We start from the raw sequence: 18,258 nt of genomic DNA on the forward strand, positions 1-18,258 counted from the left end.
AACAGGAAGAGTAGGTTCCCAATAAGTGGCTTTATGGAAACCCATAACAGTTTGCAGACAATCTAAAAACACCATGTCAGAGGATTTTTCATTACCTTCAAGGGATCTAAGTTTGCAGCTGCAAGGATGCCATTATCTTAGGCAAACACTGTTGTCATTTAAAAAGTCTTACTGATGAACCTACTTGCAGAGAAGCAATGGAGAACAGACTTATGGACGCGGCTGGTGGGGTGGGCAAGGAGAGGGTGGGATGTGTGGAGAGAGCAACGTGGAAGCATACATTACCGTATGTAAACTCGACAGCCAATGGGACAGCCAGTGTGTGACTCAGGGAACTCAGACAGGGCTCCTAACAACCAGAGGGGTGGGGGGGAGGTCCACATGGGAGGGAACATGGGTAAACCTATGGCTAATTCATGGTGATGGCAGAAACACACAATACTGTAAGGCAATTATCCTTCAGTTAAAAACAAATAAATAAAATAAAAGGCAAGTAAATATCTAGGAAAAAAAAAAAAAAAACAACCCTGAGCCGTGATGACTTGCTTCAAATGCTAATAAAACATGAAACTTACATTAGACTTTCTGTTGGACTGAGAATTCAAGTTGATCAAGGAACTTACTGATAATGAAAAGTTTCATTTACTAATGGTAAAATAAACTAACCAGTTGAATTAGGATATGTTGTATACATAAACATGTAGGAAATCAGAAGCTGTTTTAAGATTAATCATTTTAAAAAGGCAGTGAGAGACATAAAATTAAATATGCTTTTATCTCATAGAACTAGGAAAGAGATAGAATGAAATGAACCAAAAAAATGAGCAATTGGCAAAAGGTCTATCAAAGTAAATAATTACCAGTTTTAGGATTATGAAATAATTTAACTCAAGAACTTTTCTGGTGGTGTCCTTTTCTATATCTGGAGTTTTCCACTCACAGAAATGGCAGGTTTAATTTAAAGAGAAAAATTACTTGGTTATTTCATTAATTCTGCAAACAAGTGATCCTACAAACTTTGATAAGTATTGCTATCAGTTCCCCCAAGGCAAATTTTTCTAATAAGTACTACTCAACCACTTTTTCACTTTCCCCCTGGTCCTTCTGGTTTACCTTTACCAAATTTCTTTCTAATTATTTAGATATTGAGTTGCTCATGAATTTCAGAAGCTTCCTGAATTTTACTCCTGTCAAGTTTTAGGGCAACATTTTACCTCTGAACCAAAGTCACCTGAGACAACATTAGTTTCATATTTGTATCTCTTTCTTTCAAATTATGATGAATAACATAACTTCATAGATTTAGATAAGGAAATGCCATGATGAATCCATGTTGTTTCAGTTCACAAGTGCTGTGGAAACTGGCTTTATTTAATTTGCGAGGGCAACTTAATGAGAGCTTCCTCTGAGTCTACCATCCTACCCCAAATTGTCCTTGCTTTGTCTTATTGACTCTTTGCCATATTCTACATTATGGTATTCTCAATCTTTTTAAACTCACAAAAGTAACTCTGTTTCCACCCTCCTTAGCAGATAATCCATTTCCTTGGGATGACCCTCTGATAAAATTCCTATGTCTGCTTTCCTCTCCAGATCAAAATCTTCATTCGTGTCTCTACTACACATTCCATTTCCCTTTCCACAATTCTCAAAGGAAGGAGTTCTCCTACTTGCCATTGATCTCCAAATCACTCTTATCCTCTTCCCTGTTGTCCATCAACAATCCCTTCTTTCTCCTTTTTTGGAGTGGCTGTAAGCATCTTCAATAGACTGTCCCTGAATATTCCCTACTTATTTAGCTTTCACCCTCCTCTCTCCTTCATTGCCAAACTTCTCAGATGAGTATTCCTCACTGTCTCCCATTTTTAGACTTCTAATTTACTCAAATTCTTTTCATCACAGACATTCCATTATAGTGCCATTATAGTTTCCTTCCATTACAATTTACTATAATGTCTTTGCAAACATTTTCAGAGACTTTCTAATTGCAAATCTAATAAACTCATATTAGACATAATCTCACAACTTTCTATGAAACATTTGATGCTGCTGACACATCCAGTCTACACTTAAAACTCTTTGTCTCTCTCTCCCTCTTTCTATCATTGTTTTTGCTTCAAGGACTCTTGACTACTTTTTGGTGTAGGTTTCACCTTTGTCTGTACCTATATACCTTTTCCACATCCATGGATTCAATATAGTACTGGTTCTTAACTCAAAAGACTGTAGTGATGATTAAAAGTATAATGTACTTAAAACAATGGCCATATTCCAAGGTTCCATAAACTCCTCAAATGTGAATTTGCTGTCTCTAGCCCCTCTCATCATCTTGATCCAGTATTCTGAATGTGAATGATACCTGGTTTGCCCATAAAGTTCTTTAATTTTTCCTTAGGAAATAAGACTTCAGGAATAAGGCTGGTTGTAGATGAAATAATATGAAATGCTAATTTCCTTAAGATAATTCTTATTGAAAGTTGATAGATTCAGTGGCTGGAATAAAATAAAAACATAGAATAAAAGCAACATAAAAATACAGTCTACAACTAAATGTGCCAGTTCTTTTTAGATATAATACAATCATGTATAAAAGCTTTTAAAATAAGTACAGCTGTGTACTCAGTGAAATTAGCCTGTCAATTGAACTTTTACTGTAGCTTCTGAATAATCCATTTTGTCTGGCTTAATTAAATAATTAAAAAAGCATATGGGCTTCTGCTAAATCAGAACACATTGTTAGAATGTAATCTATTTATTCCTCTGCACTTCCCTTTATTGTACTTTTTTTTTGTAAGTTTTCCAGTTTTAAGCAATAACAAAAGTACTCTTTAAGAAATAAAGACTTGATTGCATTTTCTCTGACTAAAGAATCTGGACTCACTTTTTTAGGACAATGGCCTGGAAGATGTATTCAATGTTAACAATACAGTCTGCCCTTGTGGGGCTATTCAAAGAGGCATAAAATAACAGCAAATTTTCACTATGTATATGCATTTATTTACAATGATGTTTTGATTCTTTCATTTATTAGTATTTCCCATTAGTAAAAGAACTTTAGAAATGCCAGATTGTTCAAGTTCTGTATTTTGTAACACTAGTCCTGTTTCTTTCAAGAAGCAGTAATGACTTTTATCTGAACTATAAACACAGTACATTGACTCAGACATGTATTTTTTAGCTGTAACTTTTGTATGCTAGTCTGCAACATTAAAAATCTGATTATATTTCTTCCCTCTAAAAAAACTTGTTGCTGATTCACCATTGTCTACAGGATGAAGCTCAGGCTCTAGGCATCCCAGACGCAGGTCTGCCTTTCTCTGCAGCCTCATCCCCATCTCTAATACTGCCTGCTTCTCTTTTCTTCCTCCAGCTTCATCTGACAAACTCTTTGTAGTCACCCTCAAAATTCTAGGTAAATATTTTTCCCTAGGAATATTTAAAAATTTCTTCCAGCTTTATGGATATATAACCCAGGAATTGAACCAGGGTCTCCTGCATTGCAGGCAGATTCTTTATCAACTAAGCTATCAGGGAAGCTCTAACTAACATATCTAATACTTCACATTTGTGTGTGTGTGTGTGTCTGTGTGTGTGTGCTGAGAACATTTATGACCTACTCTTAGTAAATTTCAGGTATACTACACGAGTTTGAGCAAGCTCCAGGAGTTGGTGATGGACAGGGAAACCTAGAGTGCTGTAGTCCATGGGGTCACAAAGGGTTGGACATGACTGAGTGACTGAACTGAACTGAACTGATAAAGAGTGTTGTGAACTGTAGTCACCATTCTGTATATCAGATCTCCTAATCTTAATCATCTTATAACAGAAAGTTTATATTCTTTGAAAAACATCTCCCCATTTTCCCCAAACTCTAGCCTTTAGCAACACCAATCTAGTCTTTCTGTGTGTTTGACATTTTTAGAATCTGTATATAAATGAGATCACACAGTATTTGTCTTTCTTTGTCTAACTTATTTCACTTCGCATAACGCCTCAAAGTTTATCATTATCCATGTTGTAAATGGCAGGATATCTCTAGGAAGTTTTTTGTAATATCATCTGCTTTTCCTCATTCATTCCATACAATTAATTACTACTAAAGCTTATGGTTTCATTTTCACTTTAGTATTATTGTATTATAATTAGTTTTTATTGTGATAAATAGTATATAAAATTTGCCATTTAAAATATTTTAAGTGTGCAGCTAAGTGGCAATAAGTACATTTACATTGCTATATAATCATCACGGATTATTCAACTTCAAAAGTTTTCTCATCTTCCCAAACTGAGATTCTGGGTCCCTTAAATAGTAACTCTTCATTATAGTTAGTTTTTACCGTGTCTATTTTCCATAACATATTTGAAAAAGCTGTTGCTTTATTAATATCTGAGTCTATCAATATATTTATACCCAGTACTTAATATAATGGCTGGTAAACAGAAAATGCTCAATAAATGTCTGTTGAATTGATATATCATATTTCATTATGTCAGCTAGCCATATCAGATTGTCAACTTTTCAGCTCTACTCCATCCTAACCCTATAGTTTATAAAAAGGAAAAAAAAGTACACATTTTCAGTGGATTTCACTTTACCAACACAAACACCAAAACCAAAAATAAAATACTACAAGACAAAAACAAAACTACACCTTCAGTGCTTTTTAATTTCATAAAGAGAACTCCCACATTCTGAGCATGGCATTCAGGGTTTTCTAGCATCTGAGTCCTGTTATCCTCTCGTCCATCCTCTTCCACATCTTTTCATACCTAGATTCTTACCAATACAATATCATCCATTATTTCTGAAACAGGCAATTTCAGGTTTCCTTAATCATGCTGTGTGTTCAGTTTAAATGTTTCCCCACAGTTTTGAAGCCAAACCATAGTCTTCCTCCATGGGTGAAACTTTCTCTTATAATTTGCTGCAGAACGAATACCCTTCATCTCTCTGCTCTTTCACACTTTGTTTGAGTCTCTATTTTATTTTTTTTGTACTAAATTAATTTTATTTATATGTTTATATGTTTGTCTTCATCACTGGAGGACAAATTATATAAACATTTTGTCGTTGTTGCTTAGTCACTAAGTCATTTCTGACTCTTTGACACCCCATGGACTGTAGCCTGCCAGGCTCCTCTGTCCATGGAATTTCCCAGGCAAGAATCCTGGAGTGGGTTGCCATTTCCTTCTCCAGGAGATCTTCCCATCCAGAGATTAAACCTAAGTCTCCTGCACTGGCAGGCTGATTCTTTACCACTGAGCCACCAGGGAAGTCCATATAAATATTTGCATAATGCTTATTTATCATTTCATTTTTTTCTATTTCTACCATCAGAGACTCACAGAATTTTCTGCATATAGTAGTTACTCAATAATTATATTTTGAAAGGACAAACACCCTTATTTAATACATATGATCAATATAGCGCTGTTTATTGAGCATGATGAAGGCTATTTCAACTACCTAATTAAGGAAACACCTAAGGAACAATGTGAAAACACCAAATATAAGGAACTCTATACAATGCAAGCTGACAAATATATATTGATCACAAGGTTTATATCACTGTACTGAGTGAAATAAGAACAAATAAGCAAGACATAGCCCACTTTCTCAGGAACTAACAATCTAGACTTAGACAGGTATATAATAAACTCTAATACTTGTTTAACAGTCAAAACAAATGTTGAAGCCATGAGATTAAGCAATTTAAACTAAGAAGCAATGACTGCTGGCAAGAAATCATAAAAGATTTCATTAAAAAGGTGATATCTGAACTTGAGTTTAAATGGGGAAGTATGATTTCAATGGGTGAATTGGGGTTGTGAATACATTCCAAGAAGACATTAACATAAGTAAGATTTAGAGCCAGGAAAAATGTTGACTGCTTTCAAAAACAATGAATACTATAATTTAACAAGATGTTAGAATGACTCTGATAAATAGGGGTAATAAGAGTTAAAGGTGATTTTTAGGCTAGGACCACTGAAGAGGTGCTCAATAGTATATTACAGGTCTAGTAGTAGACATCATTATATTATCAACATTCATAAATATGTAAATTTTCAAAAAAGCAAGAGAGTCCCAGAAAAACATCTATTTCTGCTTTATTGACTTTGTCAAAGCCCTTGACTGTGTGGATCACCACAAACTGTGGAAAGTTCTTCAAGAGATGGGAATACCAGACCACCTGACCCGCCTCTTGAAAAATCTGTTTGCAGGTCAAGAAGCAACAGTTAGAACTGTACATGGAACAACAGACTGGTTCTAAATTGGGACAGGAGTACGTCAAGGCTGTATATTGTCACCCTGCTTATTTAACTTACATGCAGAGTACATCACGAGAAACGCTGGGCTGGAGGAAGCACAAGCTGGAATCAAGATTGCCAGGAGAAATATCAATAACCTCAGATATGCGGATGACACCACCCTTATGGCAGAAAGCAAAGATGAAATAAAGAGCCTCTTGATGAAAGTGAAAGAGGAGAGTGAGAAAGCTGGCTTAAAGCTCAACATTCAGAAAACTAAGATCATGATATCTGGTCCCATCACTTCATGGCAAATAGATGGGAGAAACAGTAGAAACAGCGGCAGACTTTATGGTTTTGGGCTCCAAAATCACTGCAGATGGTGACTGCAGCCATGAAATTAAAAGATGTTCACTTCTTGGAAGAAAAGTTATGACCAACCTAGACAGCATATTAAAAAGCAGAGACATTACTTTGCCAACAAAGGTCCATCTAGTCAAGGCTACGGGTTTTCCAGTAGTCATGTATGGATGTGAGAGTTGGACTACAAAGAAAGCTGAGTGCTGGAGAATTGCTGCTTTTGAACTGTGGTGTTGGGGAAGACTCTTGAGAGTCCCTTGGACTGCAAGGAGAACCAACCAGTCCATCCTATAGGAAATCAGTCCTGAATATTCATTGGAAGGACTGATATTGAAGGTAAAACTCCAGTACTTGTGCCACCTGATGGGAAGACCTGACTCACTTGAGAAGACCTTGATGCTGGGAAAGATTGAAGGCAGGAGGAGAAGGGGATGATGGAGGATGAGATAGTTGGATGGCATCACTGACTGAATGGACATGAGTTTGAGTAAACTCCCAGAGTTGGTGATGGACAAGGAGGCCTGGCATGCTCCAGTCCATGGGGTCACAAAGAGTAGGACACGACTAAGTGACTGAACTGAACTGCATATGTAAATTATATCATTACGTTAGTAGTATATTGATATGGCATAGATTACAGTATATATCAGAAAATATTATGATAATAATCAGTATGAATGAATGCAGCTTTGCTTAGTGGGTTTAACCTTGAAGAATTATACAGCAGAAACCCTATTGTAATATCCCAGTTGAGAATAAGGAAGATTTGAACCATGGTGGTTTTGATGTATATGGAAAAATCAACAAATGAATGCAGGATAGACTGTGGATAAGGTTAAACACATGGATTGAAACCCCCTGAATGCAGAGAGCTAAGATAAATTCAAAGACAATCACACTTTCAAGTAGGAGAGAATAGTGGTACATTAGGAGAAATAATCTCTCTGGATTCACTTGTAAAATAATAGCAGTAAGCCTGGCATGCTGCAGTCTATGGAGTCACAAAGAGTCAGACACAACTAAGTGACTGAACTGAACTTCCAGTATTATTCTGCTGATATGTGTGTATTTAGCCTAAAGCCTAGAGATTTAAAGCACTCAATAAATATTAGCTATTGCTATTATTAATTTACCAATAGAATAATCTAATATGAAAAATGGCATCTGACTCTAAAATGTTTATTATTTCATTTATTTATAAATATAATGGAAAGTTATTTAAAAAAATCAAAGACTACAGAAATATATAGTACATGTTTGCAAACACCAGAGACAACTAATGGTAACAGTTTGGCTAGTTTTTTTTTCTATACCTATAATAATGCATTATTTTCTTAATTAATTTTTAAAAATTGTATTACTATTATTTGTAGTTGTGCAAATCGGGAGCAATCTGTGCAACTTCTTCCTTTTTCCATAATAGAATTCTTTGGTGCTTTCAGAACAGATCATATAGTTATCTCATATTCTTTTTAATAAGACTCCTTATTTCACTTTATTAATGTGCCACAGAGAATCTAGGGCCACTAGGGAAACCTAGGGAGGCCCATCAGCCCACATGGTAACTTTTGTTAACTAGAAAAATTGGTGTGTATAAATGGACACCTGTGGCAGAGAACAATCTATAGAAACATTAGCAGAGCCCTTGAAGATGCCAAACCGATTTTTAAAATCTTTAGTGGAGCTCAGAAAAGAGCATGAACGCTGAGTTATAGATTTGGTTTCTTTTTCACAGGAGTCATGGTTGAAATCTTGGATGAAGGAGATATGGATAAAGTCTCCGAAGAATAGGTTACATAAAGAAAAGTGTTAAAGGATGATAACTCCAAAATCATCTGTGAAAACAGCAATGCATTATTTCTGAAATTTAAATTGTTAAACCTAGAATAAACAAAAGCCTATAGAAGCTCACTTAATTAGCCTAGCTAATTTTAAAAAACAAGGGAGTTTGTACCAGACAAGATTTTTAGCATGGTTGTAAATGTATACTTGTTAGTATGTGAAATGCAAATGTAAGTATTATTTTGTTAAGAATCTCTTGGTAAAATGTATAATTAGGGACACTGAAATCCCACTTGCTTAAGTATTTAAAAGTAGGAAGATTTTGCTAAATTGTTTAGTAATAATAATACCTGCATTTACATTCCTGGAACAGACTTCTGAAAAAAGGTAGCCTTGTAAATAATTATCAGAGAGAAGGAGTGAGACAGAGAGAGATGGGGCTATTTTAGTGGCCTGTATACATTTAATTTGAGATCCATCAATCTATCTATCACTCATCTATATCTTATCCAATGACTCAAGTTCCTTTATAACCAAGGAAATAAAATATTGTAAAGGAAAGAATTAAATGTAAATCTCATGGATGATTATAAAATACTTTCTTAACGTCATGAATGAGAGCAAAAGAGTGGATTCAGTGATGCCACTAAACATGGGCACAATGCTTCATTTGTAACAATTTCCTAATTTAACAGATATTTGACAAGTTTTCCAGTTTTGAAGCTGTGTTTTACTTCTTAAAAGGACTGGCAATCTGCCTGCAGTCTTTCTAAATCCCCATCTCAGTACCTCTCATATCACTATCTCTTGATAATTTTTCCTTTCATCTCTTAGTGACAGATCTGAATCACCAGAAATCAGAAAACATGACTCTGGCAACTAGTTTGAACAGGCCTTGTTCAGTGGCATATACAGAATGTAATTTATTTTTTGTGACAGTTTTAATAAAAGTGACGTGAAACACAAGGGATATAATGTTATCGATATTGCACCTCAAAAGAGGAGAAAGTTTGGTATGTTACCTCCTGATTAGCAGCAGCTAGTTCTTCTTCCAGTGCAGAGACTCTTTCTAAAGAAACCCTCAGTCGCTCCCTTACCTAGAAGAAAAACCAAAATATGTGCAGTAATGTACATCCCATGCATATTGAACTGTGCTGAATCCATTAATATTACCAGAGACAGTCACATTTGGCAAACTATTAAACTATTTATAGCCTTAAGTGTTCAGAAATACTATGACTATGCTGTCACTTTAAAATACGACTGTATCAAGGGATTTTTCTTGTAAGCAAGTCCTTCTAGTGTTTTGATTAAGATCAACTCTTCTTGTACTGAATTCTGATACATAGTAAGTGGAGGCAAAGTTCAAAAGCTTATTATGAATTCATCTGAAAAACAGTCACTGATTAATCATAAGATACAGGCAAAAACCTTTTACTGCTTTAAAAAATAAGCTTTTTCCTTTGATGTTTAGTATAAAATAATTTGTCTAAAAGCAAAGGATTCTTAGAACCTGAAAACTGTTGCCCATTGCTAACAAAATTAATTTATATTGGTTAGAGGTCCACTTTGTTATTGAGGGATTGGAAAGTATGTAATTCCTCTGGAATTCCTAACTACTTTTCAGATACCAAAGGTTAAACCATTATATTTTACAGAACCAAAGAATGCACATTCAGTTTGAAAGTAATGATTTCCAAATGTTTCATATACAAATGAAACTCAGAGAAGAGTTTCTTTGATCTTTGTTTTCTTAGAACTTCTAAAATTGTTTTAGTTATCATATGTTCAGGTTTGTAGATATGCTTCATATTAAATGCATCAAAAGTAGAAAAGCTCAGAGAAAGAAGTTTGACTAAACTAAAATAAATGACTACAGCAGTTTAATTTTCCTTAAAAAAAATCAGCAAAATTTATAGATTTAATTTAAAACGGAATTCATGGTGAGTTTTAGATTATTTTTGATTAACATTGATTTTCCATGGGAATATAAAAGTAAGCATTTATAATATGTAATTATATAAATTATATAATAAAGTTCAATTTTATCAATTTATTAATGGTATAGTTTAATTAATAGTCTTTTTCTTTTTTAACGTAAGATTTAACTGGGGATATAAGTTAAATACACAGAATATCTAGAAACCTATATACATAATAAATTTAAAATTGAAGTACATTTTCTAGTTAGCAGACATAAAAAAACAAGTGATAGCTTATGAATCTAGACTCTAATCAGAATTTTTAAAAAAAAAAATCTCAATTATTTTAATACAGCATAATGAAAACAAATTATTCAGGTGACTGGGTGTACTTAACTCATGAAATACATCTTAAATAAGAAAGAATTAATGCCTGAGTGGAGTTTTAATACTAATTTCATTAATATTTTCATTATATTTCATTATGTTTAAAATCTGAAAATTAGTAATACATGCATAAATGGATATTTGATATCAAGTATAATTACACAAGATCCTTCATGATATTTAAGTATGCCAGATTGGCTGCCAGGTACCAATGCTGTTAGACAAATATCCAACTGTTCATAAAAATGCATGAAATTTATGCTGATTAATAACTGAACAAGAGTGACTTAGAAGGAAATCTTCGATGATTTGACTTGGGAAATACTTTTTTCTATGAGTTCTTGGAAAGACACAAACAAAGCAAATATTCCAAAGGCATGAAAATGAGGAGGACTGCTGATATGTTGAATGCAGATATCAACAAAAATCTTAGTAGATGTCCTTGATATTTAAAAGGGATGATTGTAAAGTTTTATGCACCATTTCCTAAAATACTAGATATAAAATAGGCATATTCTGATAAAAATCTAAGAATCTTGGTTGATGAGAAGAGTAATATGAAATAGTCAAAATGTAGATTAACCTCAACATATGAAACACTAATCAGATCACATTTAGACTGAAATAAATAGGTTAGAGTACTATATTTAAAAGACATACATTTTTCTTTTCCCACAAAATTGGGAAACATATATTGGAGAACTATGTCAAAATCACTGCTGGTCTTAGCTAATCGGTGTGTATTCTACCCTACAGCTCAGTGACTATATAAATGAGGACATTAATAATGAAGACTGCCAGTCACTGCAATTGTCCAGAGCTATGCTTAGCCGTTGTATTTTATTTAGCTCTTCTTGTGTTCTAAACCTTCTGTGGCAAAGTAGGTAGTTTCCTATCCGTGATATAATTAATTACATCTTCTTCTGATCTTTCGTATGTTTTATGTTAATAACCATAGCACTTAAAATAGAATATTGTAAGTACTTGTTTATATGGTTCTCTCCTCACACTCCTGATCTCCACAAGAAGCTGTGAGCTATTCTTAGTTAGGAAAATTGTTTATGAAGGTGCTTAGGCACATGTCAACCTCTCAATAATTAAATGAAATGCTAATTTAAATAAGCATGTGAATCAACAGTGATACTAATATCTTTCATAGTTTGAAATTTTTGTCAAGTGCTGAAATTTATCATTGATAATAACATTCGTTAACATTTACTGAGCATTTGTCATTTACTAAGTACTGGCTGGGAGCTTTACATGTAAGACAACTCTACTAGGTAGAGTAGGTATTATTATTCTCTTCATTCAAAAGAAAAGAAAACAGCTTAAAGAACTTAAGACACTTGTCTAGTTCAGTCTAACTCCAAAGTCCAAGCTCATAAGACTTTTCCTTCAGGCTATTTGTTATTATTTAGTTGATGATCAGTTCAGTTGCCCCTGCACTTAGCAACATCCAGGGTACTTCTGGTGAGTTACTAAACCCTATTAAAGTTCCTATGGTCACAGTATGAAATAGCTTATGCTAAGCTCACTGAACTTTAACATGTACTAAATTACTTTTAGATCCTAAGTTGTACAACAACCATTTTCTTCTTATATGTACTCATATTTGTACAAAGTGCTGTTTTGTTTATTGTCTTCTATTCATTTTTTTCATAAGAGCATCCCTCACTTAAGTGATGTCAGAGCACATCTGGGCAAGAGCCAAAATTATTCACTCTCTAGACCCTCATTCAAGTCACTGAAAACTGTTAAATTTTCTCTGAATAGGCCATGCTCTTTTCAAAGCTCTTGGTTAGTTCACATACTGAGCAGATTGCTTAGAGTATCTTTACTTCTCTGTCTAACAACCCTTACACATTTTAATACCCAGATCAAATGTCACCCCCTCCGTGAAGACATTCTTGACATTCTTATTACTTCTTCAAGCACAATTAGTTGCAACTTTTCCTGTGACTTCATATCACATTGTATATATCTTTGCTTCACATGGCCTGCTATTGACATGTGAACTCCAGCGTTATGAACTCCTTACTTGTAAAGAGAGTGTGCCAAATATATGCCAAGGAGTCTCACACATAATAGCTATTCTATAAATGTACAGTCTTGCTAATTCTTATTAATGCAGTTTTATAATAAGAAAAGAAATAGAATAAGAAAGTAAACATTAAATATATTAAATTATGATTTGATATTAGTTGATATTATAGACAGGGATTTTTATATAATATCCATTTGTATTTTATTCAAAATTATTCATAAACTAGTTGCCTCTCATACTAAAATTAAGATACAGTTTCTTATTAATAATCTTGAAGACAGAATTGTAGTTATCCTTATACATGCACAAAATCCCCTGCTCTAAGAACATCTGAAAGACTGATGATAAAAATATGTATGGATATAAATATTAAATACAGCAAAAGTATCTGCATGCTCAAAATCTATATATAACTGAGTAATAATCCCTAGTTTGGATTTTAATGCTCAGAACTTGTCAGATACTTTACAATGAAGTGCCCCAATTCCCACTCTACAAAATCATAAAGCCTTATTAATTTTAAAAATTTCATCTTTGAAATTTTACAAAATTGGAATCATGTCATAAGCCTTACTAATCTCCAAAGAATATTATCATCATATTGGCTTATTAATGTCCATAGGACTTTTTTGAGTAACAGTTAAGAGAACTTACAGTTACTTTAAAAAAGACCTAAAGCAGATTTTGCTACTAATACCTTATACTGTTCCATGTGGAGACTCTTAAAAATGTGTGTTCAGTACTAAGCTATTAGAAATCCCCAAAATAAAAGGGCAAACTTCTAATGTGACTCTCCAAAGGTTAAAGTACATCCAGTTTATATCTCCAGATGTTTTACTGTCAGCTACTAGTCTTCTACATGGCGACACACTTCAGAGATGTAGGGAGGAGAGAGGCTGTGGGGTGGGCAGAGAATGGGAGAGAGAAAGGGAGAAAGAAAGAAAGGCTAAATGGCAATATTAAATTTCAAATGGCCATCTGGACTAGGACCACAGTGTGCCATAATAGAAGTCTTAATAAGCCACAGAGTCAGTGGTATTAAAAAAAAAGAATGTGGTTATGAATATTACTTACATACATGTAATAGTCCAGTTGCATTTTTTGAGTGGTTTTTCCTGTAAGTCAAATATGCTCCTCTGAAATGACTAACTTTAGCAGTCAGCTGAGTCATGGATGAAGACAAGGAGTTTGATGACGATGACAAAAGCATAGTTAAGCTTGAAATCTTCTGGCAATACTATACCTTTTCCCCAGTAGTTTGATTTTTAATTTCAGCTTTATTGAAGTTATAATTGACATATAAATGTAATAGTCCTTTCACAGTACTATACCTTTTCATCCAAGGCCTTGTGGTGCTCAAATAAAGATTTCAGCGCCTTGAGAACCTCAACTTCGCTGGACACTCCCGAGGGTGACTGGGCTTGTCGCTTCACCACCGTCATTCTTAGTGACCTTTCATGTCGTGACACAAGGCACTCCAAATGCTCCAGTAATAGCTATTGGGTTTAACAGAAAATGTCATTGACTTATGAACTCAGGTCACTAATGCACAGAGATGATTTCTATCTTAGCAGACTGCAGATTTATATATTATCTAATGATAAGATCAGATGATACTAGCATCAATGAAACACAAACCTGAGTTCATAAACCAGGGTTTATGGAACAATATACTAAAAGTAAATTGCATTTCTATCACATAACAATTTATTAAATTAAAATATAATGTGAATTATATGCATTCTTTTATAAGATTTAATAATTTCAGTTTAAATTGAGGAGAACTAGAACACACCATATGTGAAAGTGAAAGTTGCTTGGTCATGTCCAACTCTTTGTGACCCCGTGGACTATACAGTCCATGGAATTCTCCAGGCCAGAATACTGGAGTGGGTAGCCTTTCCCTTCTCCAGGGCATCTTCCCAATCCAGGGACTGAAACCAGATCTCCTGCTTTGCAGGCAGACTCTTTACCAGCTGAGCCACAGGGGATCCAATAAATAGGGTAACTACTGAAAAACGTTACACAATGATGACTTTGTTAGAAAACAGAATTCAAAGTCAAAATTAATTTCACTTATATCTATTCATTTAAATTTTTTAAGTTGAAGGAAATGAGCATAAACTTCATGTTGCTTTAAACTGGATTATAATGACAATCACATGTTGCTATAGTAATTAATGTGGTAGCACTAATGATTTTATTCACAATTAAATTCTTGGATTACATAATAGAAAAATATATGCAGCTGACTGGAATATAGTAAATGAGACCAGCAGTAGTCATTTTGGGAAGAGATTAAAGGACATAATTATTAAACTGTCTACTCTGGAATGTACATTCACCCAGAGTAGTCTCTGATGCCATGATAGAGATTAGGGGAAAGTCCAGTGAACAATGTCTCATTCTGTCACAGACTTTATGCTCTGACTTTTCCCAAATAAATTTTGCTTTTAAATGATTTGTGAATTGGAGTTTCACCTTTATTTTATAAGGCAGTTCTGCAACTAAAAGATATATGAAAAAAAAGAAAAAACTATTATCAGTTATTAAAATTTTGCTGGTGAAGACCTGTGGCATTGGAGATGACTCGAGAGTCCCTTGGACAGCAAGAAGATCCAACCAGTCCATCCTAAAGGAAATCAGTTCTGAATATTCATTGGAAGGACTGATGCTGAAGCTGAAACTCCAATACTTTGGCCACTTGATGGGAAGAACTGACTCATCTGAAAAGACCCTGATGCTGGGAGAGATTGAAGGCGGGAGAAGAAGGGGATGACAGAGGATGAGATGGTTGGATGGCATTACCAACTCAATGGACATGAGTTTGTGTAAACTCTGGGGGTTGGTGATGGACAGGGAGGCCTGGCGTGCTGCGGTCCATGGGGTCACAAAGAGTCGGACCCGATTGAGCAATTGAACTGAACTGAACAACATATGACTAGTAAGGAGAAAAGATTTTCGGAAGGTGAGTGAAAGCATAGGCTAACAAATGGTGTCTAGGCAAAACAAGCAGGATAACTGAAATAATAAATAAAAAGCATATATAAGATCCTGAGTTGGAAAGATGTAAATAAAAACTATTATCTTTCAAGAGTTTTCCTAAAGCTCATACTATAATGAAAAATTTAGTTTTTCCACAATACTGCTATTAATTTCAGTGTCACATATTAGTGTCACGTTTCTCAGTTCTTAATAAGTTAATTTTTCTGTATTCACTATCATTAATTTATGGTTCAGTGTATCAGAAAACTTTGCCTATTACTAACAAAAAAACCCCACAAATATCTGAGATCCTAAATGTATATAGATCAGTCAGTAGGAGTCATATTTAAGCATCAAAATAATACTTAAAGTTCTTCAGTATGAAGATGATACAATCAATATTTTCAAAGAGCTTTTATTTACCAACCTCTGATTATAACCATGGTATTCTACTCCCCTGAATTCTATAGATTCTATAGACACACCTATAGATGTGTGCACTGGTTAAGTCCAAGCTGTTTCACATAAGTTATAGAGCTCTGAATATTGCTCCAACTTCATCTGATATTAGTTTTCCCTTCTCAGCATTTGTCTATATCTAATTCACCATTTATTTTACACATTTACCTTGTTTAAGTCTGTCTCTCAAAAAACAACGTAAGTTCCATGATGAAAGTATTTTTATTTATTAATATTTTCCCTATTTTGTCCATTGCCATATTTCTTAGTGCCTAGAAGACTGGCACATAATAGATGTGCATAAATTTTTGTTGAATGAATAAATGAACAATGATTAAAACAGTAGTTTGTAAGAGCTATGTCTGTAAGTAACAACTCCTCAAACAAATGGGAATCTGGGATATCTGACCCAGATAGATTGGACAAATCAATAATTAGATTAACATCAAAAGAAGGAACATTACCTTCTATGATTCATGGATAGTTAAATGACCACCTGGGTTGTCCTGAAATGAGGTGCCTCCAAAAGTAAGGCTTTGATGGACTGAGTCACAGGGACAAGAGACCATCTTGAAGGGCAGGAAGAACATAAGGACAATGAGGTGAGCTTGCTTCTTTGAACTGCATCGAGGAGTTAAAAGAAATAAAATGACTCGCATAAGGTTTTAAAATTTAGGTCAATGCTCAGAGAACCCAGAAGTTGCTGTGGCTGCTCAGAAAAGCCTCTTACTGAGGTCCCAAGACAAAACAGAAAAAAAGATAAAGAGCCTGATCTAGGAGAGGTCACTGAATTACAATGTATGATGAATTCAGAGCCTTACCAGATAGCTTATTCGGAAACCTTGGAACTACTCTGAAAATGAAAAGGCACCCCCAAGAATTAGAAAAAGAAAATTTGGAAAATATTCTTATTTCCCAAACTCCAATGAGCTGCTATGCTTCACTGGTAAGTTACATCTTATTTGTCTTGATGACCATGCATGACTTCACGTAAAGCAGTTACCTGGCAAAACAAAACCTGTGTTCCCTCTGCTTGAATCTGTGGAGGTCTGTGACTGTTCTAACCAACCTGTGTTGTAAGTTACAATTTGTGACTTTTGAGTCTAGGTCCTAAGGGGCAATGCAGTTTCTAGCTAGTTCACTGGAACACTTGCTCTTAGGCCCTGGAGACACTGTATAAAAACTCACTACTCTGAGACCACTGTGCCCTAGAGCTCACATGGACGTTCTTACATGCAAAGTCCCAGCCGAACCTGTCTGTCTTTCAGTCACTCCAGCCTAGGTGCCAGACACAAGAGCAAAGAAGTCATCTCACAAGTAGACCTTTCAATCTGCAGATATTTGAGTCACCACCTGAAGACCGTATGCTAAAGTTGTCCCATACCATCTTATGAGAGAGGATAATTTTCAGAAATCTTGTGAGCCTGTGGTTAAACACAGTTACTTAAAGCTTAAATTATGTAAGCTTATGACTCAATGGACATGAGTCTGAGCAAACTTCAGGAGACAGTGAAGGACAGGAAGGCCTGGCGCGCTGCAGTTCCTAGGGTCGCAAAGAATCATACATGACTTAGAAACTGAACAACAACAAATGATTAAATATTTTAAAAAAACAGTAAACACTCAATATATATCATTTCCTAATTATCTTACTATATTTTACTATTACCAATGTCCATGGGGTTGTTTATTTCAATTGTATTTGAATAATAGAAATACTAAATAATGGTCCACTACTGTGCATTTTTTCCCAACTCTGCATTCAGTGACAGCAGTAGTCTGTCATTGGTAGTTTGAAATCAGCAACAGTGGGAGTATTTCCACCATGAAAAATGACTAACACTATATATTTTTTGCTTTTTCAGATTAAAAAAAAATCATTTACCAGTCACTGTGTGTGTGCTCAATCGTGTCCAACTCTTAACAATCCCACGGGCTGTAGCCTGCCAGGCTTCTCTATCCATGGGGTTTCCTAGGTAAGAATACTGGAGTGGGTTGCCATTTCCTTCTCCAGAGCATCTTTCAGACTCAGGGATTGAAACTGTGTCTTCTGCATCTCTTGCATCA

The 18,258-nt window shown here is 34.7% G+C and overlaps 1 protein-coding gene across 21 annotated transcripts in view; it reads right to left on the reverse strand.

The window, feature by feature from the left end:
- Positions 1-18,258, reverse strand: part of PPFIA2 (PTPRF interacting protein alpha 2) — a 500,106-nt gene that overhangs the window by 181,609 nt on the left and 300,239 nt on the right. For 19 of the 21 annotated variants that reach the window (XM_070454264.1, XM_070454269.1, XM_070454268.1 and 16 more), the window contains 2 exons: positions 14,079-14,243; positions 9,417-9,491 (listed from right to left, as the gene is read on the reverse strand). In XM_070454264.1, the coding sequence (XP_070310365.1) occupies positions 9,417-9,491; positions 14,079-14,243 (240 nt within the window). The remainder of the gene's footprint in view (positions 1-9,416; positions 9,492-14,078; positions 14,244-18,258) is intronic. The other 2 variants (XM_070454272.1, XM_020890233.2) reach the window with 1 other exon arrangement.

The sequence above is a fragment of the Odocoileus virginianus genome, chromosome 24 (assembly GCF_023699985.2).
Source record: "Odocoileus virginianus isolate 20LAN1187 ecotype Illinois chromosome 24, Ovbor_1.2, whole genome shotgun sequence".
Taxonomy (NCBI): domain Eukaryota; kingdom Metazoa; phylum Chordata; class Mammalia; order Artiodactyla; family Cervidae; genus Odocoileus; species Odocoileus virginianus.